Source organism: Notolabrus celidotus, chromosome 13 (genome assembly GCF_009762535.1).
Source record: "Notolabrus celidotus isolate fNotCel1 chromosome 13, fNotCel1.pri, whole genome shotgun sequence".
NCBI classification, from domain to species: Eukaryota; Metazoa; Chordata; class Actinopteri; order Labriformes; family Labridae; genus Notolabrus; species Notolabrus celidotus.
This window is the reverse complement of record NC_048284.1, coordinates 30,871,404-30,896,127: the sequence shown is the minus strand read 5'-3', so window position 1 is coordinate 30,896,127 and position 24,724 is coordinate 30,871,404. Positions and strand designations below refer to the sequence as shown.

The 24,724-nt window shown below is 42.0% G+C and overlaps 1 protein-coding gene across 6 annotated transcripts in view; it reads left to right on the top strand.

Annotated features, from left to right (window-relative positions):
• Positions 1 to 1,045: 1,045 nt before the first annotated feature.
• The window catches only part of cenpe (centromere protein E), a 35,647-nt gene continuing 11,968 nt past the window's right edge, over positions 1,046 to 24,724 (top strand). For 3 of the 6 annotated variants that reach the window (XM_034699410.1, XM_034699409.1, XM_034699408.1), the window contains exons 1-35: positions 1,046 to 1,244; positions 4,312 to 4,424; positions 4,512 to 4,601; positions 5,607 to 5,725; positions 5,812 to 5,931; positions 7,387 to 7,468; positions 7,566 to 7,633; positions 7,712 to 7,786; positions 7,901 to 7,952; positions 8,062 to 8,146; positions 9,092 to 9,221; positions 10,411 to 10,530; positions 10,621 to 10,773; positions 10,853 to 11,003; positions 11,092 to 11,185; positions 11,277 to 11,640; positions 11,745 to 11,801; positions 13,341 to 13,508; positions 13,739 to 13,813; positions 14,150 to 14,218; positions 15,254 to 15,385; positions 15,595 to 15,772; positions 16,010 to 16,164; positions 16,250 to 16,522; positions 17,649 to 17,795; positions 17,899 to 18,069; positions 18,375 to 18,461; positions 18,557 to 18,724; positions 18,813 to 18,962; positions 20,855 to 21,076; positions 21,159 to 21,251; positions 21,454 to 21,537; positions 21,636 to 21,752; positions 23,014 to 23,133; positions 23,217 to 23,441. In XM_034699410.1, the coding sequence (XP_034555301.1) occupies positions 1,189 to 1,244; positions 4,312 to 4,424; positions 4,512 to 4,601; positions 5,607 to 5,725; positions 5,812 to 5,931; positions 7,387 to 7,468; positions 7,566 to 7,633; positions 7,712 to 7,786; positions 7,901 to 7,952; positions 8,062 to 8,146; positions 9,092 to 9,221; positions 10,411 to 10,530; positions 10,621 to 10,773; positions 10,853 to 11,003; positions 11,092 to 11,185; positions 11,277 to 11,640; positions 11,745 to 11,801; positions 13,341 to 13,508; positions 13,739 to 13,813; positions 14,150 to 14,218; positions 15,254 to 15,385; positions 15,595 to 15,772; positions 16,010 to 16,164; positions 16,250 to 16,522; positions 17,649 to 17,795; positions 17,899 to 18,069; positions 18,375 to 18,461; positions 18,557 to 18,724; positions 18,813 to 18,962; positions 20,855 to 21,076; positions 21,159 to 21,251; positions 21,454 to 21,537; positions 21,636 to 21,752; positions 23,014 to 23,133; positions 23,217 to 23,441 (4,563 nt within the window). In that variant the 5' untranslated portion in view covers positions 1,046 to 1,188. The remainder of the gene's footprint in view (positions 1,245 to 4,311; positions 4,425 to 4,511; positions 4,602 to 5,606; positions 5,726 to 5,811; positions 5,932 to 7,386; positions 7,469 to 7,565; positions 7,634 to 7,711; positions 7,787 to 7,900; positions 7,953 to 8,061; positions 8,147 to 9,091; positions 9,222 to 10,410; positions 10,531 to 10,620; positions 10,774 to 10,852; positions 11,004 to 11,091; positions 11,186 to 11,276; positions 11,641 to 11,744; positions 11,802 to 13,340; positions 13,509 to 13,738; positions 13,814 to 14,149; positions 14,219 to 15,253; positions 15,386 to 15,594; positions 15,773 to 16,009; positions 16,165 to 16,249; positions 16,523 to 17,648; positions 17,796 to 17,898; positions 18,070 to 18,374; positions 18,462 to 18,556; positions 18,725 to 18,812; positions 18,963 to 20,854; positions 21,077 to 21,158; positions 21,252 to 21,453; positions 21,538 to 21,635; positions 21,753 to 23,013; positions 23,134 to 23,216; positions 23,442 to 24,724) is intronic. The other 3 variants (XM_034699407.1, XM_034699406.1, XM_034699411.1) reach the window with 2 other exon arrangements.

The window sequence follows — 24,724 nt, the reverse complement described above, 5'->3', positions numbered from 1 at the left end:
AAGATTCAAGATTCAAGAAAGCTTTATTGCCAAGTATAGCTTGCACACACAAGGAATTTGTCGTGGTGATTGGAACACTGGTACTTCACAACAAGACAGTAAGGACAATAAATATAGAAACCTAAAAACAAATCTAAAAATTCTAAATAAAAATAAGAATACTATCTGTACAAAGAAAGGTATAACAGTACGTTTAAAGACATGAAATAAGTTAAACTAGCCTCAGCCAGAGTGCACATGTAGTAGGTGAGTATAATAATAAATTATGTTATGGATTAATTTACAATACTGCACATGGTTATTGAGGTATTGCACCGGAAATCAAGTATTGCACATGTATGTGATCTGTCACAGGAGTCTTCAGTGGTTTACAGTGTGATTGTTCATGAAGGATACAGCCTGGGGAAGAAGCTGCTCTGGTGCCAGGATGTTCTGGTGCTAAGAGTTCTGAAGAAAATAAAGCAATATAAACTAAGTATATATATATATATATATATATATAATAGTAACACATAAATAATCATTGTTAATAATAATAATAATAATAATAATAATAATAATAATAATAATAATAATAATACAAAAATAATAATAAATGAATAACAAAAATTAATCAGTAACTAATACAAATAAATTGATTAATTATATAAGTAAATAAATTATATCACATGATGTAAACTTGTTTCCTTTCTCATTCTCTGTTTATTAATCTTCCCTAAACTGAAAGTCGTCAGTTGACAGGGTCACAAGTTAAATCGAAACACTGGTCGCGATTTCACCGTCACCACCCGGGCGAGACCACATAGTCTGATTTCTCGCTGCCTGGAACCACGCAAAATCAAGCAGGTTAAAAAAATGAGAATATACATACTAACAAATATTTTAAATAGTGCCAATTCTTGTACAAGTACAAACAAGCACATTTGAAAACAAAACGTGGGCTAACCACATTCTATGGGGCTAACATATCTCCTTATATTTTGCAGCTCCCCCTGCGCGAATGGATCCGTCCGCCTGATGACGTCCACCAATCAAAACACAAAGACTGAATTTAAAATATTTGAAAACCGTCTCTCGTCCTGTGCGGTTAGTGTTGTCAGGGCGTACTTAGATAGTTTACTGACTTTAGATAAGATGCACTGGATCTTTTAATGTTTCTGTAAAGAGGGAGAACTTAAAGAAAGGAAGATGACAGAAGAATCGGCAGTAAAGGTCGCTGTTCGAGTTCGGCCCCTCATAGAAAGGTAAGAGCTAACATCTAATACTAGCTGTGATGCTAATGTTGACTGCTAGTATAAGTTTGTGATTTTAGTTAGATTAAAGTAAATAAAGTCCTTAATGTTCATAGTAATGAATATGTGTCAGGTTAAAGTTGACTTTCTCTGTTAAACATTTAGCCTTAGACTCACTAACCCTCCTTAAAGCGGCTCTTATAACGTTGTAGTTGGGGGCGGTAAATGAAGGCTCACTGAACACAGCACAAGTAAAGACATTTGTGTTTGGAGGATTATGTATTAGTTGTATCAATGCTTCTTGGCAGTAAATCTTGTACTGTTGGAAAGCTTGTTTATTCCCCTTTTAAATGGTGCAACAATTGTTAGAAAGATGCATTTGAGGGATGAGCAGCAGAGATGAGTATGTGGGTTTATAACACCTTATTCTTGTTTTGTTACAAAGAAATAATTTGCCAAATATACACTTCCTACTTTATATGCCATGTTTATTAACATTGAGTCACAATGAAGAGTACTTTGTGTTTTTGTGCTCACAACAACATTATAATAGTTTGATTTAGTGAAAATCAGGACCAATAGACAAAACATACAAATGACACTTTAACCTTCTTCTTGCCAAATCCAAAGACTTTGTTTTACAGTATTTTATTTTAACCTTTTCGTTTGTTACCTGAACTTAAAGTCTCTCCTCATGACTGACAATGGCAGCAGAGGAAAAGCCATTTGACCACAAAGTTATTATAAAGCATCAAAGAACAGTTTTTCTATCTCAGATTCAAAGACCATATAAAAGACAATACAATGACCTATATTTTAAAAAAGAGGACATTAAAAATCCATACTTTGCATTTCATAAAAATGTCTGTTAAACACATGAAAAATAAATACTTTGGACTAAAAAAAAAAGGCAATACAAGCTTTAAAGTGTTACAGGAGCACATCCAAATTGCTACGCTTTACTTTTCCCCCAGCATGATACACGTGGAGATGATGTCAACAAAGGGGGTGCTTGTTTTTCCAAATATAACATTTTTTGCCCGTTCGTCCCGTCACATCTAAACTCCAACAGTCTCAGTAATCTGTGAATGTTTCAGAGAGGTGATTAATGACCTCTTGATAGAATTGGTGTCGCCAGATTCCCGTCTCTTCCCATCCTGAATGACAGCAGGTCAAATCTAAAGCAGAAACTGGATGGTGTTTAATATAAGATCTGTGGTGCTTATTATAATAATAGAAAACAGAATATGATATGATCTGAAATCTGTATCAAAACCATCTCAGACACGCTACTGGTGAGGACAACGAGTGTATGAGACTGTAATAAAGGATATCATTAATAAGCAGTGGTGTCTCATCACATTCAGAACATAGTCATAGCAGCTTTATCTGTAAAGAATTGTGGCGTCTTATTTATCAGCAATTTGACTCTCAGACATCATACTACAAAACTTGTACAGTCGTGTTTTTACCACCTCAGAAACATTTCTAAAAATTGTTCCGTTTTAACTTTTAAAGACACAGAGATGATTTTTACATGCTTTTATCTCCTCATGCGTCATGCCTGGACTACTGTAACGGTCTTTTTAGCAGCCTGCACAACAAATCCATTGATCGTCTCCAAACTGTACAGAACTCAGCTGCCAGGGTTTGAACCAGAACCAAAGAGCACGACCATATTTCTCTGGTTTTGACTTCCTTGCACTGGCTCCCTGTATGTTTTAGAATTGATTTTAATATTTTACTGATTACTCTTAAAGCTCTACATGGACTTACTCCAAGCTATATAGCAGACCTTTTAACACCCTATGAGCCGACACGTACATTGAGATCCTCGGGCAGAGGTTTACTGTTCATTCCAAACTCTAAAATGAAAACTAAAGGGGACAGAGCGTTTGCAGTGAAACCATCTGCCCGAGGAGATCAGGTCTGCTGAGAGTCAGTGAGCTCTTTTAAATCCCTTCTTAAGACATACGTTCATCGTAGAGCCTTTCCTGATTTTATCTAAAAACATTTTTCATTGTTTTAAGAAATACATTTTATAACAATTGTATTAATTTGAGTTCTTTTAAAGGAATGTTATGTCTTTTAAAATATATTTTATTTCTTTATCTTGACTTGTGTGATTTTATGAACTGCCTGTTTTAATTTGCTGCCCATGTGAAACACTTTGTAACTTGGTTTTTGAAAAGTGCTCTACAAATACAAATATTATTAGGCAAGGTGAGTTTATTTATAAAGCAGCGTTCATACAAAGAGCAATTCAAAGTGCTTTACAGAGTTAAAAACAAAAAACAGAACAGTAACAATCAACAAAAACATACAGCAAACACTTATTAAAATTATTTAATTTAGGAGGGATTCTTATAAATAATCAGCCCCCCTTCACTGCTCTGAGGTCTGCCGGACACAGAACCACAACAGAGCTTGTCTTAACCGAAATGAACCTTTAATCATTTGATTCATCTCAGAACTTCTTCTCAAGGATAAAGACTCACACATTGAGTCTTTTCTGTGTCGAGTCGCAGCCGAAGCTGGCTTAGACCTCCTGACACCCCGCAGGGTGCCCAACAGCCCGACAACATCTGATTGTAAAATCTGACATTAAATTATAAGATATCAAATTCAAAAAATGAAATGAAATGGTAAAATATGACATTAAACACACATAAGCATTTAAACATAAAATATTTAAAAACATAAGATCAAGAAGGAAAGGAAGTAGAAACAGTTACAAGGTTTCAAAATTGGTTTGCGTCCATTAATGATTAGCGTGAGAGAGGAACGTTTTTAGTTTGGATATTATTATTATTTTACTTCAGCAATCAGCCAAACTGCCCTTACTTATCGGCACCAGCTGTCAAAAATCAGAATCAGAAATACTTTATTTATCCCGGGGAGGGAAATCTGGGAAAAACTCAACAATGGTCGATCACCAGTCACAGAGTGATCCTCAGAGTGATCCTCAGAGTGATCCTCAGAGTGATCCTCACAGAGTCATCCTCACAGAGCGGCTCTTTTGGCTCGATCTCTTGAACGATGTTTGAAAATGTCTTTTAATGTTTCCTTCTTGTTTCAGGGAGGAGAGTGCTGCGTTAGAGAAAGCAGAGCCCGTCCATCTGTTCTGGAAAGCTGATAAGAAATCCATCCATCAGGTGGACGATGTGAACTCGACAAAGAGCTTCAGTTTTGGTACATTTTGCTTCCTCTCCAGAGACTTTTTGAGATGTTCAGTGTAGATATAAATTTAAATTATGGTTCCTTCTCTGCTATTCACAGATCGAGTGTTCACTGCGGATGAGACAACCAATCAGCTGTACCTGAACATCGCCAAGCCTCTGGTGGTTTCCACTGTTGAAGGTTATAATGGTAAGTGAAGGAAACTGTGTTTAAAATTATATTTGATATGCATTTTGCATTATACACATGTTGTCATGATGAAAGTGAAGTCATTCCAGTCCCATAAAGACAAATGAAAGCGAGTAGGCTTGGTGGAAAAGGTGAATTTTGAGGCAGGATTTGAAGGTGGTGGGAGAGGTGGAATCTTGTAAGTCCTGGGGGAGAGAGTTCCAGAGGCGGGGGGCCGAGCGGCTGAAGGCTCTCGACCCCATGGTGGTCAAGCGAGCAGGTGGGAGGGTGAGTTGGGTGGAAGAGGAGGACCTGAGACTACGGGTGGGTTCTTTGGTATGGAGCTCAATGAGGTCCTGAGGAGCTCGGTTGTTGATGGCCTTGAAAGTGAGAAACAGGATCTTATGAATGATGCAGCATTACCAGTTGAAAAGCTCTGACTCACCGTTGTGAGTTGTACTCGCGGGTTGGATGGCCGTCTCTGGCGACCCGTAGGTTAATACATTTTCATTTCATAAGGCTATTCTTGGTCTGCTGCCACTCTACCTCTGTGTCCTTATCACACAGAAAAGTGCTGGACAGTACTCACCGCATTCCCAGGAGTTTTTAATGCTTTCTGTTCCAAAAGCTTGTACAGAAACTGGGAAAGGGGCTTTTAGGTATTCTGCACCCTCAGCCTGGAATTTATTGCAGAATAGCTTGAAACTCAAGGAGCTGGTGTCACTGAATGATTTTAAATCTAAAATGAAAGACCTTGAAGTTGAATCTTTAGGATGTTGTTGTTTTGAGTATATCTTGTTACAACTATAGCCTTGGTAATTGCTCTTTCAGCATCAAACATTGTGCTTGTAAAGTGTACTTTGGTTCTCTGTGTTTCTGTAACTTTGAGTTTTTCACTGCTGACTGTTTTGACCAGGTCTCCCTTGAAAAAGAGATCCTTGATCTCAATGGGACAAACCTGGTTAAATAAAAAGATGTTGACAGCTGCAGTCTTCATGTGTGTGAATATTCTGTGTTTGATCACAGGGACCATATTTGCGTACGGGCAGACGTCCTCTGGAAAGACGTTCACCATGATGGGGAGCAGCCGGGCTCCGGGTGTGATCCCTCTGGCCGTGGAGGACGTCTTCCACACTATTAAAAATGTAAGACTCTCATGTTTGAATCAAGCTGCTGTTTGTTGTTTTATGATCATGTTTATTTTAACAGAAGACTTTTCTCTTCTCTGTAGTGTCCGAAGAAGGAGTTCCTCCTCCGGGTTTCTTACATGGAGATCTACAACGAGACCGTGACGGATCTGCTCGTCAACGAAGAGAAGAGGAAACCTCTGGAAGTCAGAGAGGCAATCAACGTGAGGAGAAGTTTGGGATTCAATTCTTTATCTTAAAATGATTTAACTAAAAGTTGCTTTTTTAATTTGAGAGAAACTTTATTTAGAAACACAATGACAATGGGCTCAAACTGTAGAACTGGGAATGAGACGGCACTTTGGGACTTCTCATGTAACCTGCATGACATCATGTAGCTCAAAATAGCGGTGGTAGGAAGTTTTATCGCACACTTTTTACTTTCCTCAAATTCAAGGTGCTTAAGTGACTGACTGACTGACTGACTGTCAAGTGATCCAGGCTCTCACCGTACAGACTGCTTAACCACAACATTTAAAATATGTAGGCAAAATATAGAACTATAAATATATAAATGATACTACATTTACACATACGTGTGAAGATAAGTAGATTTAGGCTGATTAAGGCTGTTTTCTACTTTTCTACTTACAGGAAAACTTTAATGTAAAGCCAACATCGATCGGTTGCAGCTTCCTGCTTCTTGTTTACCGTCGCCCCTTTTTTGTTATTTCATCCTTCCATCCTCGAGGGCTTCCCCTGGGAATCCTGTGTTTCATGTCACAATGCTTTGAACTCTGGGTAATTCCCTTAAGCTAAGTCTGCAGAAATGCCCATTTATGGAAAGGGGGCATAAAGGGCTCAAAAAGTCAAAAAGATCCCCTCACACACTTGTTTCCTCATTAAGATATCGTGAGAGCGTTTCCTCAGTTCGTTCAGCAACTTATTTTTAATTTTTAATTATTTATTTAATTTTTTATTGTCATATTACTATTGTTGCATATTGTGTTCTTAACCTTAGGATTGTGGGGTGGGGGTGTGATCTTTTTCTTAATGTATTCTATGTTAAGTTGTTTTTATGTACAACGCTTTGTGTTACAATGTCATTGTATGAAAAGCGCTTTATAAATGAAGTCTGATTGATTGATTGATTGATTGATTGATTGATTGAAGATTTGACAGTGGGACAGCCCTAAGACTTCATGGACTTGGCAGGAACACGCCTCAAAGTCAGTGTGTGAGTGTGGACCTTGAGATTGGGCCTTAATGTTCAGCTCATTGGTTCACTCACTGAAGTCTGGAGCAGAGAGCTGATTGGTTGCCACAACCTGCTCTTAAATGTTCACACCCAAGGGTCTGGCCCTCATGATCCAACCTAATCTGTGGAACAATGTGTCGATTTAGTTCTCATGGACCGGTGAATTACTTTTAAAATAAGGATCTGTCATGTAGCCTCTGGTGAAATCTTCTGTTGTGCTTTGAGAAGAGGGAACGCTGAGTGTCAGAGCGCTGCGTTTCTTTTTTACACTTGAACGTCTGCTTTCTTTTAAAACACTTGCAGCATCTTTTCTGATTATTTCTAAAGTTACACACTTCAAAGATTAGACTGAATGAACGCCTGAAACCCTGAAACGTTCTGCTCTCTCTGAAAACGATCACTGTGTCTCGTCTGTGTGCAGAAAAACATCTACGTGGCCGACCTGACCGAAGAACTCGTGACGAATCCTTCCCAAGCTCTGGCCTGGATCCGTAAAGGAGAAAGTAAGATCTCTGATGACGTCATGATATCAAACGTTTCATTATCCTGCACAGTCTGAGGAGTAACAGCTGACTGATGTTGTCTTCTGCACGTCTGCAGAGAACCGCCACTACGGGAAGACGAAGATGAACCAGCGCAGCAGCCGCTCACACACCATCTTCAGAATGGTATGTACCCACACATCAGACAGGAACATGAAGGATTCTGGGTAAATCTGGATTACTCACCATGACGTTTGTCTTTAGATTCTGGAGAGCCGAGAAAGAAGCGACCCCGCATCGGGAGAGAACGCTGATGGAGCCATTATTGTGTCTCACCTGGTGAGTCCGACTCCTCTTCTCACTGATCTGTTATCCTTCTTCTCTCTCTGTCCTGATGTCGATCATTGTTTGTGCTGTCATGATTATCTGCTGAGCGTCTGTTTCTTCTTGCAGAATCTAGTGGATCTGGCCGGATCTGAGAGGGCGAGTCAAACCGGAGCTGAAGGTGAGCTGCTCTTCAGTCAGACCAGAGATTTTAAACTTTACTTTACTGACTGCACACTTTGACTGCTCGCCTCTTTGAGTGTCAGTAACGGTTTGTTGTGCTCTCTCAGGTGCACGCTTTAAAGAAGGCTGCAACATCAACCGCAGTCTGTTCACGCTTGCCCAGGTGATCAAGAAACTGACGGATGAAGGCCAGTGAGTAAACATTCATGGATCACTACTTGCAGACATTCTTGTAATCAGTTGATTTAAGGTGTTCTTCAACTTGTTGACATATTTTAGGGTCAGGATGGCTGCTAGATACAAAAGTTGAGTAGATTGTTTCAGTCAGCAACTGCAGCGTAATCCTTTGAGATGCAAGTCCGCCAGAAATTCTTGTTCTGATCAGATTCTGTGTTCGGTGCATAGACTGTGCAAATAACTGACGTAGTGTTCATGATGTCACATCTGTTTTCTGAAGCGCTGTATTGAAAATGCTGAACTCAACCTAACAACTTTCAAGCTAGTGACATAAAGGGGTGGGCTTTGAGCCTCCTCGCCAACAGCTACAGTGTTCCCACCTGTCAAACAAGTCAGCTGTGCCTCTCAATAAGGGAAACTTGTAATCTTAATATCTTCGAAATTGCTGAGTAATGAATAAACTCACCCCTTGTACAGTGTGTGCTGATTGATAAATGTGCTATCCAGACTACACTCATTTTTTTGTACCAGGTTGTAAACATGTTTATTTCTGCTGTAAAGATCAGCTTTTTTGAATTGGTGTGTATGTGGTTTCCGGTACTTCCGGAGCCAGCCTCTAGTGGACACTCGATGAACTGCAGTTTTTAACACCTCTGCTTTGGCTTCAATTCTCACTGCCTGAGGTTGCCGCTTGGTCCTGTGTTGTACAAATATTTTGGACCAGATCCAACCATGTCTCATCGGCTCAGTTTAGACTCTGCTGAAGCTCATCATTCCTCAATGTCAAACACTTCAGTTTTAAAAGTACAAACCTTGTCTCCTTGGCCGACTGTGACACACATTCTCCAAGTCAGGCAGCCTTTTCGTTACTAACTGTTGGACCAGTGAAGGCCTTCAGATGTGATGTCTTTCATCAGTTTCAGGTGTTTGAATATGATGAATATGACTCTCTGTTTTCAGGGGTTTCACTAACTACAGAGACAGTAAGCTGACCCGCATCCTGCAGAACTCTTTAGGAGGAAACGCTAAAACGGTCATCATCTGCACCATCACCCCGGTCACTCTGGACGAGACACTCAGCACTCTGCAGGTGGGTTAGATATTCAGACTCCTGTTGCCACACATCCTCATACCTTTAACTTTTTTACAAGACACCATGAGGTCATACAGTCCAGGTTCAGAGCGCACATCAGGTCTGATTATCGCCAGAATATACACAGACTAAGAAAGTGCGTTATCTTATCATCATATGTTTGACTTGACCAACCTCAGCCAGAGGAAGAACAACAGATCTTAACTGTTCAACCAAACATCTTTACCTCCTAGATAAACCGGATATTAGGGTTAGTTCAGGGATGAAATTCAGTTTGATCTGCTCATACGTCCTTAGTTTAGGTTTGGACAGAGCATTTTCAAAATTTCAGGCGATGAAGTAAAAGATCATGTATGGCTAGCAAGTTCGCGTTGTGGTCTCGTCTCACCCTGAAGGGGTTATATTTCCCATAACTACCTGCAGCAAACACGCTGGTAAAAAAACCCTGATGAAAGATTATTTTATTGATCTGAAATGATTTATGTTTACAGTTTTTAAAAATAGTCCCAGTGATTCCTCGTCAGTGATCGTTCCATGGTGATGGATTCTTCTCTGCCTGTTGTGGTGGATTTAACATGAAACTGTCCTCATTCAGCTCTCCTTCTTCTCTGAGCTCTGCGGTTCACACCTTTAAAAATAAACTAATGTCACAACTTTGAACCCTGCTGCTATCATCACCACCGCTCAGGGTTTAACTTTCTTTGTAGAGATCGCTAACCTAAAGCTTCTCTCACCTGCTCCGCTCCTTGATCCTTATGGTCTATGGTGTCAACAAGCAGAAGCTACACATGTCTGAACTCTTTTCTGTGGATTGATTTGACATGACGTGTGATCAGTTTGACTCTGGTGTTGCTCATGTTAGTGAAAGTTAATAACCATTGTCAAGAGGTTTTGACCAATCAGAATCAAGCATCCTACACGGCTGTAAGATCAGTAAGAGAGGCGAGTAATAAAGATAGTTATCTCATGATTCACAGGCTTTATTGTTGGTTATTTGATACTAATCTTGACTGTAATGTAAAGGAAGCATCGTATGTCAGGTGGATTCACAGAGTTTTACTCCTTTCCTCTGTTCATTTTTGAAAGATCAAAGACTACAGAGACTCTAGCAGTCCGTCTTTAAAGTGAACTTTTATGAGAGATTCAAACCACACGATGTTGATGTCAATAAATGTTCATCCTTCAGTTTGCCAGCACTGCAAAGAAGATGAAGAACGACCCTCACGTGACGGAGGTGTCCGATGACGGAGCTCTGCTCAAAAGGTATCGCAACCAAATCGTCGACCTCGAGCGCCGTCTTCAAGAGGTAAGTCTAATCCCTCAGATCAACAGTGTGAGTCTGAACACAGACCCTCTGGATGCTCACTAACTCGCGCATGACTCTCCTCCTCTGCAGGTTTCCTCGGTCACACAGACGACAGCAACAGAGAAGGAGGTTCTCTCCCAGCTGCTCCAGGAGAAGGATCAGCTCCAGAGAGAGCAGGAGGACCGGATCAAAAACCTGACCAAGCTGCTCGTCACCAGCTCCAATCAGTTCCCCGTCCCAAAGGTTAGTATGCCACGAAACACTGCTACAGTTAGACTTTAACTTTCATAGTCATACTTACCTGTGTGCTGTTCTTTCTAAGATGCCTAAACGCAGAGTGACGTGGGGAGGGAAGATGCTCAGACTCGCTCACACCTCAGAGTCTGAAGGAGGAGTGTCTGAGCTCAGCTTCGCAGAGCCGTTTGCCCGGAAGAGGAAAGCAGACCGCTCCTGTCTGAGTGAACTGTGTGAAGGTACGGAGAGAAGAAGTATAATCCATCTAATCCAAAAACAAACTGCAGTCTGATTGATCATGGATTGTAAACCTGATACTTTTGACAGATGACGAGGACTTTCAGTGGGAGATCTCTGAGGAGCCTTTAAACGACATGGACATGAGTCAGAGCAGCGTGACTGTCCGAAGCTTTGGAGAAAGGTGAACCTTTTTACTGTCGCTCTTCCACGTGTGTTGGTTCAGTTTGTTGAACTCTTCACTCATGTGTGTATGTTTGTTTTTTGATTGCCAGCCCCAAAGACTGCGTGTCTCAGAACCAGATGCGTGAGCTGTCGGGGAAAGTGTCCAACCTGGAGCAGCAGCTGCAGGTGGAGACCCAGCAGAAAGACGAGGCCGTGATGAAGGTGGAAATGTTGGACAGCAGAGTGTCGGAGCTGGAGCAGCAGCTGGAGATGGAGACCCAGCAGAAAGACGAGTCCGCAATGAAGGTGGAGACGTCGGACAGCAGAGTGTCGGAGCTGGAGCAGCAGCTGCAGGCAGAGACCCAGCAGAAACAGGAAGCTGTGGAGAAGGTGGAGATGCTAGAGTTCAGAGTGTCGGAGCTGGAGAAACACCTGGAGGAGCAGAGCCACAGTCAGAGCGGCAGTGATGAGCAGGTGAGCTGTGCTGGTGTCAGACTAACACCTGATGGATCCTGTTCTGGATTCAGTTTGGTTGCTTTTACTGTTTTAGGAGTAAACTTTAAACCTTCCTGTTCCAGATGAAACGAGAGTTTGCAGAGACCGTCCAGCTGTGTGAACACCTGGCTTCAGAAAAGGTAACACTCGATGGGAGTCTGATACGGCTTCAGCTCATCTCAGAGCATGGAAGTTTGTTTTTCACATGAAGGAAGACAAAAATGTTAAATTAGAGCTGCACAATAAATCATGATATCACTTTGTCAGTACATCAGCATCTGAAATGGACCCATCGCAAAAGTCTTATTTATACGATTAGTAAGCAAACAATCTTTTCTCTGTTTGCATGTGAGCATTTGACTGTTGGACGGAGGTCTGGAGGAAATGCTCCTGTTTTTCACTGTTTTGTCATGTCACATGTAACTAACTAAGATAGAGACTCCTATGATTATATCCTCAGATTAACTGGTGTTGAGTAGGGATGTAAATTTTCAGTTATCTCTGTGATCGATCTTTGGAAATATTAACTATCGATGAATCATTAAGAAAGTAGATGTTTTCCATGTAAAAGACAATGCCAAATGCATTTTTACCCTCAATCAAATTTTCCTTAGAAACATAATACTGACAGTATCGAATAGTTATGGATCATATTGAGACATACAAAATGTTAAACACTCTGAAATCAACGTGTGGAGCAGGCTCATAATAATAATCTTTGCAGACACAGAGTCATACAAAGTGAAGGCTCAGACTACAACATGTGGATTTACTGCAACAAGGGAACTGAACTGAAACATATTTCAGACTCACAGTGTCCAGTTTTCTGTCTACTCGTTCTCATTGAGAAAAATAAACGTGTACGTGGTCAGGTGTCAGCCGGATGCGCAACCAGGTCATAATCAGTCCAGCTGCAGAAAAGCTCAGACGGCTCTGATGTTGTTGGTCTGCAAACAAAGCGTACTAGCATTTCCCACCAGTCTGTTGGCTTTGTATCTAAAGGTGGGGAAATGTCCTGTTTAAAGTTGTCAACCTGCATGTCCATGTCATTGTTGCCAGCAGCTGTGTATTGATCCTCTTTAAAAAAGCGCACATGAAGACCTGACGCACAGCCGCCAGCTGAGCGTCTCCGCTGTGATCAACACCTTCAGCCAGCTGATTCACATTGAAACATGTGAATCAAACACCTCCTTGATAGCTGAACCAAATATGAGACCTGTTTCAGTAATTTCTTAACAATCAATTAATCGATACTTGATTAATTGTGTACATCCTGAGTCTGATATCATTTTATTTCTCTTTTTTTGATACGAGACTCAGACTGGAGTATTGATAGACACAGATACCTCTTCTTGTCTGGTGCATTTAAAAATGTTTTCCATCCTATCCATGCAGGAACACAGGTCTCTCATGTGATCCTTGCTTCTATGTACGTTACACTCTCCGCTTACAGCTCAGTGTTCATATTTTTGATCGACCCACAACATTTGAACATGATTCTCTGAGTAGGACACTGATACCTTTTAGGTTGGTGCCAACACTGATGTGTTCACCAGGTTTAATAACACTGGGACTGAAGCTGTGAGGTGTAACGGAGCAGGCTGAAGTGTCCTTATAGTAAGAAGAGTGTTGATTGAATGCATTCTGCAGCTTCACTGTCTGAACTTGTCTGTTCTCAGGACATGATGGCTGAAGAGAGGGATTACCTGAAGCGGGAGCTGGGCATGTTCCTCGAGCAGATTGAGGGTATGGAGAAAGAGAAGTCGGCTCTATCGAAGGAGCTGCAGGACACGAGAGAGACGGAAGAGTTCAAGAGTCTTGAGGAGGAGTTCAGGAAGGAGCTCGAGGTAAAGTCTGATCTGAAAATGTTCTTCATTTGTCATTTTGAAGGCACAGCAAAGGCGAAGGGGTCTGTGTGGGCTTGAACTCACGCCTTCTGGGTCAGGCTGTACACTCCTCCTGCTACTCTGCTTTCTTGAGGGAGAAAAAAAATCACACTATGATTCCTGTTTTATCTTTTATGGAAAGCTTTTTGTGAAGTTTGTTTACACCTCATTTTGTTCGTCTGCTCTCACAGGACGAGCTGCAAAACGAAATCTCTGGTTTGAAGAGCGCAGTGGAAGCCTCTGAGCTGCAGTGCCGCGAGCTTCAGGTGAGATGACGCGCTGCAGAGATCCTGAATCTGAAAGTGTGTCAGAAGAACGGACAGTTACCTAGAAAACGGCACACATGGTGTCTGAGCTGAGTGTTCAGCCTCATGTCTCCTCTTGCTATAGCGTTTCACCTGCCTCAGTCTGCAGCAGTGAGCTGATACTAAAGCTTTGTACACGTTTGTATGTTTGGACGATCAATCCACAGATCTGTACTTTGAAGCAATGCAGACTCAAATCCTTCACATGTTTTTTCTTTCAGTGTTCCTGTAATTATTAACTGATAAGAAGCCAAACTGTGGTATTTTCTTTAATATGTCTCATGTTTGTTTTTCTAGAACAAACTAGAATCCCAGTCTGTGGAGCTGAGGAGGAAAAGTGAATTTGTAGAAGAGCTCCAGAGCATGGTGAGTGAGATTTCTTTCTTTGTTTTCCCTTTAAGAAATATCGAGATGCAAGAATCCCGTACACTGTTCAACTTGCAAATCAAAAGTTTAATGGCAACGTTTTGGTAGGCCTACTAGACCTTCATCAGCCAGCTTTGCCTGATGAAGGTCTGGTATCGAAACGTTGTCATTCAAACTCAAATTTTATGAGCTTCTTCTCACTTCTCTCCTACACACCTGTCCTATAAAGAAGATGTGTGAAGCCTTTTCTTCACATTTTAAGAAATCTACAGCAGTGAGTAAAGGCAGGTAGACTACAAACTGAATCAAGTCCCCATGTGATCAGTTCCAGGGAGGCTCTGCTGGACGTGTTCAGTTCAGTGTTTTTAACCTTCACATTGTTTAATTAGAAAAAGACAGACTCCACAGTAGATGGAAAAAGTAACTGTTTGCAGCACCCTGGATTCAAATTAGTTTTTTGACCTGAGGTCACTGGTACAACATACCAGCAGTAAAAAAAAAACCTTAATACTAAATAAATACACAAATACAACAGAATAACAATGCAATACTAGAAAAATGAAAGTGGAGTCATGATGACAGTGAAGTCATTCCAGTCCCATAGAGACAGGTGAGTAGGTGGTGGGAGAGGTGGAGTTTTGTAAGTCCTGGGGGAAAGAGTTCCAGAGGTGGGGGACCGAGCAGCTGGAGGCTCTCGACCCCATGGTGGTCAAGCGAGCAGGTGGGAGGGTGAGTTGGGTGGAAGAGGAGGACCTGAGACTACGGGTGGGTATTTTGGTATGGAGGAGCTCAATGAGGTCCTGAGGAGCTCGGTTGTTGATGGCCTTGAAAGTGAGAAACAGGATCTTAAAAATGATGCTGTATTTGATGGGAAGCCAGTGGAGTTGCTGCAGGACAGGTGTGATGTGTGAAATAGTCTAATTTCTATACTCTGCATACAAACACACAACACAGCAGCCTCTATGTGTTGTCTGTTTGACAGTTAATGGCCCAGCCCGGCAGCAGCTTCACTGTCATGTTGTCTCTCTCGTGTAGAGCGGTAAGGATTTGGTGCAGGAGGTGGAGAAGCTCCGTCGCTCTCTGGACGACGCTGAGGGCGTCAGCAGGGACACTAAGAAGGAGTGGGCCCATCTGCGCAGCCGGAACATCGCTCTGGAGGAGTCAAACGTGAGTGTACAAACACTTACAAACAAGTTCAATACCTGTTTGTTTTTTATTTGGATGGTACAAACATTTGAGTTGTGTTCGTTTACACTCAGATTCATTATAAAATGACGTCTCTGTCATGTTGTCTCATGTTCGTCTCACATCCCAGCTTGACAAACACTCGTCTCTGAGTCTTTCTCTAATGTGTCTGTTCCTCACGTCCTCCTCAGGTGACTCTGACCACCAGCCACGACAGGATGAAGGCGGAGGTGGACGGTCTGCACTATCAGCTCGAAACAGAAAAGTCCCGTAACAAAAAGATGCAGAGTGATCTGCAGAAAGAGCTGAACGTTGCGTTTGATGAGAACACCAAGCTCACCACGCTGCTGGATGGAAAAGTCCCAAAGAGTGAGTTCAAGGTTTTTACTTCAATGTCTAAAAGATCCTCTACCATCATTGTTCCTGTCCCTAAACAGAACAGTGTACCTAGAACAGTGTACCTAGACTTTGGCTTTTAGGGGGTTTGTGAATTTAGATATTTATGCTCTGTTTTAAAATAAATCCATGATTAGAATAAAAACACTTCTGGAACAGGACAACCCTAAACTGTAAACTCAGATTTAAGATGTTCTTTTTTTATTGTAGATCTGATCGACAGCGTGGAACTGGAGAGGACCGTGTCCAACCTGAACAAAGAGCTGACGGCGTCTCGTGAGACGGAGGAAACCCTCAAAGCTCAGCTGGAGGAGCTGGCTTCATTACAGACTCTTCCACAGCAGGTGGACTCTCTAATGCAGCAGGTCGGTCCTCTAAATGTCCTTCACAGAGTTTGAGATACTATCACTGGAAGCTGATGTAACCTCTGGTTTCATTTTGTGTCCTCAGGTGTGTGAGCTGACCGAGGAGCTGTGTGCCACTCAGACTCACAGAGACAGTCTGATCTCAGCTCAGACTCAGAGTCAGGAGGAGGCTCAGCAGCTCAGAGACTCCCTGCAGACGAGCCAGGAGGAGATCCTGAACACACAGGCGGAGCTGAGCGCTGCAGCGCTTAGGGAGGAGCAGCTCAGGGAGCAGATGGAGTCACTGCGCTCAGAGCTGGAGAGCTCGGAGGCCGAGAGAGGTCGACTCGATACAGCGGTGGAGGAGAAACATTCAGAGGTGAGACGTGGAATATGATCATCAATCAATCAATCAACAGCCTCTGAGATTTTTAGGTGAAATACTTCTCCCTTCATCTGCATGTGAAGGCAGCGTGTACAGCTGGAAGAAAGTTAAAAAGATGAGTGTTATTAAAACAGTTTGTCCCTCTCCAGATTTATCTGCCTCTGACATCACACACTTAATCACACCTGAGTTAACATCTAAACTGTGTTCTGGTTTCTGTTTTATAGTCTGGTTGTTGTCTCAGTAGCATTGACCAATCAGCTATCAGGACTCTTTGGTAGACATATTGAAAAAAGTTTTCATGGAGAGTAAAAGCAGGCTGAGTACAGCTCACTGTAATGACATGGTTGGTAGTCTGAGGAGGATTTATTTCTCTCTATAAACAGATATCTGCATGAAGAGCAGCTAAAAATCTGTTCTAGATCAAACATTTACACTGAGACACACTCAGTGTTTAGATTTCCCAACTTCCCTGAATGCATCAGAAATGATTGATCCCTCCTCCGTTCAACAAACGAACAATTGAAGAGTCTTTTTCTTCTCCTCTTGAGGACAGACCTGACAAAACTTGGCTTTTAACGACTTAGCATAGTGTTTGAGCAAATGTAAGACCTGTGAAATCAGGAAAATCAGTTTCTGCTTCAGGCTCATACCCCTGAAGGAAGCCAGAGTGAAGCCTCTGTGTGAACTACTATTTACAGTGAAGCTGAGACTCACCAGACAAAGATGCATGAGCTCTCATGTGGCATGACAGTATTTATTCTGTAAACAAATCTTTTCTCTTTTGATCTGAACACACGTTCAGTTCGTGAGTTTCTGATTGGACCTTAAAGAACGAAGTGCACAGAAAAGGAAGCCTTAGCTGGAGGTCTGTTATCGCTAACTGGCTACATACTGAGAAGCTGGCTATTATTCCCAGAGAACTATAACATCCTTACATTCAGGCGGTTTTCTAGATACATTACACAAGGAAGCACATCTGTTATTTGATTGTTTCTGATTTACTTTGTCTGTGCAAATGAAAGGGTCTGATGTTCTCGGTTTATGATGGCACAGAGTATTTGCAGAGACCGTCCAGAGTATCATGGCCACACAAATAAAAGCAATGTTCTCTTTCCAGCTGACGGAGAGTGAGGAGCAGAGAGCGTCCCTGACAGAGAGAGTGGAGGAGCTGCAGCAGCTGCTGAAGGATCTGGAGGAGAAACTTGCTGACAGTGAAGTTTCCAGATCAACAGAGGAGGAGATCAGCAAAGAGCTCCAAGAACAAGTACAGCCTTCCTGCTTTCTCCATGTTTGTCGTTGAGCTGGTTAACTGATGTGCAGTGATCAAAGTTTAAGGGTTAACACGTTTTCCCTTTGTGTTGTTGCAGCTGAATCAGCTGACTGAAGAGCTGCAGAGTGTTCGAGCAGAGAAAGACGCCCTGCTGTGTGCTGGAGCTCAGAGTTCTTCAGAGGAGACAGAGAAGCTGCTCTGCACGGTGACATCTCTCACTGCAGAGAGAGAGGAGCTCCAGAAGGACCTGCAGAGACACGAGGAGACGGTGAGGGACTTCTTTAAAACACGTCTTAATAACACAAAAGGATTCGGTTTTAGTCCAGTGGAGTGTTTCTGCAAGCTGCTGTCGTCTTCAAGCTGGCGACCCGGGTTTCAGTTCAATCTCCAGACCTTTGCATGTCACCAGATCTGATAGGCTTCTATTCTAGTCGATGTGTTAACTTCCACTGGATCCACTCCGTTGCATTCAACGTTTGTTCTTTTTGTTGCATCTCTGACCTTTCTTTGTGTTTTTGAGCTACATCCACTTCTTATTGTCTGTTTCTTTATCATCCGTTGCCTTCATTTCAGGCGGCAGAGACACAAGGTCTCCTTCAGTCTCTTCAAAACGAGCTCCAGGAGCAAAAGTCAGATCTGGAGAAGCACTTTGAGCAGAAGGTGAGATGAATATCTTTGAAGCTGTTTTCTGTTCCTGACCCCTTTCCTTCCCCGTCAGTGTTTGAACTGTTTCTTATCTGAAATGTTCCTCCCAGGTTCAGAGTCTGTCAGAGGAGCTTCAGTGTGTGCAAGAGGAGAGGGAGACTCTGCAGACCGGTGCTCAGAGCTCTGCAGAGGAGACGGAGAAGCTGCAGTCCACCGTGTCGTCTCTCACCGCAGAGAGAGATCAGCTCAGGACGGACATGCAGGAGAATGTGGAGATGGTGAGTCAACATGTGACAGGTATCAGTCAGCTGTTTGTTTCTGCAGCTCATGGTCTCAAATATAAATCTGTATTTGTTTACTAATCAGATGATAGAGAACCAGGAGGAGCTGAGGACGGCTCTGGACAAAAATAACGAGCAGAAGGAGCTGATCAAACGACTAAAGGCTGCACAGACATCCACGCATGATGCTGCTCAGCCTGAGACGAGTGCACAGCTGGAGGAGCTGCAGACACAAGTAAGAGACTGTGAACACACCAGGAGATTTTTAATCTCATCAGGGCTTCTCTGGGGAAATAGATTTAAAAATATATATGGATGGAAAGTTATTAATTGACCGCTGCACACTGAAATAACTTTACTGAAATTCTATCACATAACTGAGGAAAATCAGCTCACAGGAAACAAAGAAACGACATGAAGAAAATATGACTTTAAATAAACATATTTATCTACCAGACTCAAACGAGTCAGTCATCTTCAAGCTTTAGTACAAGTACTTTAAACCATGTTTTTATTAAGATTTTCAGAAAGTTTTACAGAGCGTAAATAATAAAGTCAGACAGAAAAACAAACAAACAAACAAAAAAACCCACAACAAAACAAAACAAAACAGGGCTTACATTATTCTACATGGCATCACTAGCACAATATTTCTTAAGAAAAATCTTTAAAGAGAGGTAAGTGGTGAGCAGTAAAATCAGACACTGTCAGGGTACTCTGTCCAATTGGGCAAGATAATCAGAAAAAGGCTGCCAGATGTTGAAAAATTTGGTAAGATTGCCCATCATGCCATACCGGATTTTCTCCATGTGCAGTACACAGGTGAGGTCAGACAGCCAGGTCTTGAACTGGGGCACAGTGTCAGACTTCCAGAGATTTCATATCACTCTCTAAGCAATTACCATACCATACATGATAGTGCTCTGCACAGAGAGACTTTGATTATATAAAGATGGAGAATACCCAAATAATGCTATCTCAGGGTCTGGTTTGAACACACAGCCGTTCATTCCAGAAAACCAGTTCAATATCTCACACCAAAAGGTATACAGCCTTGGACATGTCCAAAAAAAGGTGGGCCAGGGAGCCCTCAGCAGACTTACAGTGATCACACAGAGAAGAGATTGTGGGGAAAATCCTATGCAATTTAGATTTAGAATAATGGAGCCTGTGTGTTACTTTAAATTGTATTAACTGGTGTCGAGTATTAATGGTAGTACAAGTACTTTAGTCTGTAACACAAAAAAACATACACTTGTTTTGTAAATGCGATGGCTCCTCTTATGTTAAACGTGTAATTTAAATTGCTAATGGCCCTGTCACACCGTGGCGATTTAGCCAGCGTTTTCCCGACGTCTCAAAATGTCTCTAAAACGCTGACATACACTGAATTATCAATGTTTTTTCAATGTTGGGTGTATAGATAGCGTATTCATAACTTAGGCCTGACTATAGTCCACTTGTGCAAAGTGCGCAGCAGTGTAATAACGCAGACGAAGTGTATAAATACGCTGCTGCTCGTTAATGACGACGTATAAGTTCCCAATCATCATCAGAGCTGTGTGCTGTTTGATGGCAGCTCTGTGTGTTATTAAAAACTCTGCAGTCTCTCTTTGTAAGAACATGATGAGCCGTGGAGAGTGTCAGAGGAGTGAAACCAGCAGGAACACAGCCTCGGCTCTTTACAAGAAGTTACACTTATTGACTGCAGTGCTTTCAAAAACGTCACATTTTGAACTTCATTGAATTCAACAGCAGCAGCTTTATCATTGAACACCAGCAGACTCCGACATGCTGGCTTCAGCTTCTGTTTCAGAGGCTCTGCTGTTTGACACTGAGAGAGGGCTCCAAGGCTTCACACACTCACACACACGCAGACACACGCAGACACACAGCTCTACGTGTGTGAACATGTGTCAACCATCGCATAACAACTGACTTGCCGTACTACGTTGTATACCAGCGTGCTTCAGCATGCTCTTAACTTATACAAAACTTACCTATAACTTATGCAACGTACGCAAGCGTGCTCGCCAATTTTGTTATATGCCGGCATACGCTGGCTAAATCGTCATGGTGTGACAGGGCCATTAAGTCCAGCTGTAGTTAAAGAATGATCTTTCTCAGGTGAGCACACTGACGGAGCAGCTGCAGAGTGTCCTATCAGAGAAAGCCGCCCTGCTGTCAGAGAAGGAGACGAGCTTTCAGAGTCTCAGCGAGGAGGTGGAGCAGCTGCAGCGCAGAGTGACGTCTCTCAGCGAGGACAGAGATCAGCTGCAGGAGACTCTGGAGGCCGTGAGGCAGGAGAAGCAGCAGCTCACTCAGGACATGGAGGATCGGATGGAGATGGTACGTTCACTCTGGTTCTTCTTCGTGTTAATCATGTTTGCCTGGAGAGAAACTCAAACATATCATTGTTGTTGTGTTGCAGGTTGCATTAGCTCATAGTGAGTTGAACCAGCCTGAAGCTCTGAATGTGGAGCTGCAGGGACACGATGAGAGAGTATCACAACTTCAGCAAGAGGTACCAGAACGCTTCAGTCTGCTTCTCTATTGTGCACACTAAAAATCTAACCGTGATATGAAACACTTCACTTTCCTCGGTTTGATTAAAACTGCTTTTTTTATTTAGAAATGCAAGCTTTAGGTCACATGTTTAATCCCATCCCTCATTAATGCCACCTTAATCTTGGATAATTAAAAAAAACACTCATATTCCTCCACAGACGGAACAGCTTCAAGTTGCTCTTCAGGCCGTCAGCGAGCAGAAGAGCCGGCTGGAAGAGGACCTGCTGCAGAACAAGGAGATGGTCAGGATATTTTGATGCATAGAAGCCTGAGCTCACGACTCTCTGCATGATTTAAATGTTAGATTTCTAACAGGAAAACTTTCACCTGTCACCTTCAGGCTGCAGTGACTCAGGGTCTTCTACACTCGCTTCAGCAGCAGCTTCAGGAGCAGAATGAAAGAAACGTGGAGATGGAAAGACTGAGCCAGGAGAGACAAACTCAGCTGGAACAGCAGGTTTGAACTCAGCATATTAAACTCAATCTGGACTTTTTATTATTTCTCTTCAGAAGGATCAAACCTCCTTTAAAGAGAACCCACATTACACGAATTTTAAAGTCTCTGTAGTCTTCCTGTATCTTTTAGAATAGATTTTAAGATGATTATATTGGTTTTCAAATATCTTCATGGTCTTGCTCCTTCTTCTTTATCAGTTTTGCTTTTATTATATGAGCCTGTGAGAGTCCTCAGGTCTTCAGGTAGTGGACTTTTAATCGTACCAAAATCTAGAACAAAGACTCACGGTGAGGCAGCCTTTTATCATCACGACCAAGCGGCAAACTCCGGTCTCAAACGATGAAGCCAATGCGGAAGTGATATAAACTGCAATACATCGAAAATCCGCTTGAGGCTGGCTGCAGAAACACCGGAAACCACATAGATATGAATGGGAAAAAGACGATCTTTGCAGCATTAATAAACATGTTTACAGCCTGGTTCAAAAAACGGCTTGGCCCTACAACGCTAATCTCTCTAATGGCATACACTGTACGGGGGGTGAATTTTTTTCTAACGTGACGGTTAAGAAGATATTAAGATTATGAGTTTTGCCCAAATAAGGACATAACTGACGTGAATCCCGGTCGGGAACACACAGCCATTGGCTAAGAGACTCACACTACGTCACACTCTGCCTAGTTGAGTTCCGCATTACCAATATGGCTGCCGCCGTCGATTTGCTTCAAAACAGCTCTCAGGAACAGATGGGTGACGTCACGGATACTACGTCCATATTTTTTACAGTCTATGATCACGACCCACGCCTTTGGAACACCCTACCTGAAGATCTGAGGGCTGCACAGAGCATCAACATATTAAAAGCAAACTCAAGACCCACCTTCTTAATCTCGCTTTTAAGTGAGTTTTATTCTCATAACAGTTTTATTTTACTGTACTCTTATTTATTTATTTATTTATTTATTTATTTATTTATGGAGTTTAAATTGTAGTCACTTTTTATTTATTTACTTATTTTCTTTTAATGGTTTAATTTTTTTGTTTTTTATTTTCTTATTCATTTATTTTATTTTGGTGAGTTTAATTTCCTGTGTTGATGGGGGGGGTCTTTTTCTTTTTCTTTGAATATAAATATATGTCTGTATGTATATCTCTCTTTTTTAATGTATTCTATTTTAAGATGTTTCTATGCAGAGCACTTTGTGTTACAATGAAAAGCGCTTTACAAATACAGTTTGATTGATTGATTGATTGATTTTAGGTTGTAGAGACTGAGAGTCGTCTGCGTTCTGCAGAAGAGGAGCTCCAGCAGCAGAAACAGAGACACTCGGATAACATGGAAGTCTGTGAGCAGCAGAAGGAATCAGGCTCAGAGCAGCAGGTGAATTAACACTTTAATGAAAGATGTATTAAAGCCTGTTGCTCCTTCATATCTGAGTTCATTAAATCTCTCCATTCAAACAGGTGAAGAGTCTGTCAGAGCTGCTCCAGGTTGCTCATTCAGAGAGAGACACCCTGCTGATGGAGAAGGAGACGAGCTGTCAGGGTCTCTCAGAGGAGGTGGAGAAGCTGCAGCACAGAGTGACGTCTCTCAGCGAGGACAGAGATCAGCTGCAGGAGACTCTGGAGGCTGTGAGACAGGAGAAGCAGCAGCAGCTCACTCAGGACATGGAGGAACGGATTGTCATGGTATGTTAAAAATTTCCCGCACACAATATTTCTTATTTAATTACTCGATTAATCAAATAATCAACAGAATACTTGATCACCGAAATACTAGACCACTGCAGACCCACTCTGAGCCGCAATATGGTGTTGGAGCCGCTAGCCATTGGCCTAGCGGTCTAAGCGTGCACCCCATGTACAGAGCCTATAGCCCTCATCCCAGAGGTCGCACGTTCGATTCCAGCCTCGACCATCTACTGCATGTCCTCCCCCACTCTACTCCTCACATTTCCTGTCTCTCTTCAGCTGTCCTATCCATTAAAGGCAAAAGTGCCCAAAAATATACATTAAAAAAAGAATTAAGGGCCATCTCGCGGCCTTAGATCCTCAGGTGAGGTATTTTTGGTCGCTTCAAAGTCGAGGCTCAAATCCAAAGTGGATCGAGCTTTCTCCATCAGAGCTCCTCGACTTTGGAACGACCTCCCTGAGGAGATGAGGCTCGCAGAGTCAGTGACATCTTCTAAATCTCTTCTTAAAACCCATTTTTACTGACTCGCTTTTATGTGACTTCATCCTTCTAACCGCTCTTACATCTATTTTATTATTATTATAAGTTTTTATCCAACTAATTAAAGCTGGGGTTGGTAGTCAGATTTAGAAAGACTTTTTGTTATACTGGTTAAAATGATCTTTATGTCCCAATGGCAATCAATACATAATGTGTTCTTAAAAAAGAGTGAAAAAAAGCCTCTATCTACAGCCGGAGTAAACCTGGGAAAACACCAACCAATCCCTGCCATCAGGAGCCAAATGATGAAACCAATCAAATCCCGTCCTGCCGCTCTGCCCGCCTCCTGCGCATACATTTCATGTTTGTTTGTGTTTGTAACTTTCACTATGATAATGTTTTGGTGTTTTCTTACCGCTGAGTGAGACATGAGTTGATGTAGTGTAAAACACAAACGATGTGCTGAGGACCGGTTTGGAATCAGTCACCATCATGTAGTCGTGAATCAGCGGCGCTCGTGCATGTGAGCGGGGGCGTCATTTTGGAGGAGCTCCGAGGGGAAGGGGGGAGGGGTTAGACGGAGTCCTGAGGAAATGCTACATTCAAATTCATGCTAGTTTTCCATGTCTACCAACCCTAGCTTTAATTGTTTTTAATTTTATTTGATTATTTATTGTTTTAATTTATTTTTATTTATTTCATTTATTATTTTAATGTTCCTAATTCATCCTTTTTACTTTTTCTTATTTTCCCGATGTGATGTTACTTATTTATTGTTGAAAAACCTCTTAAACAATGA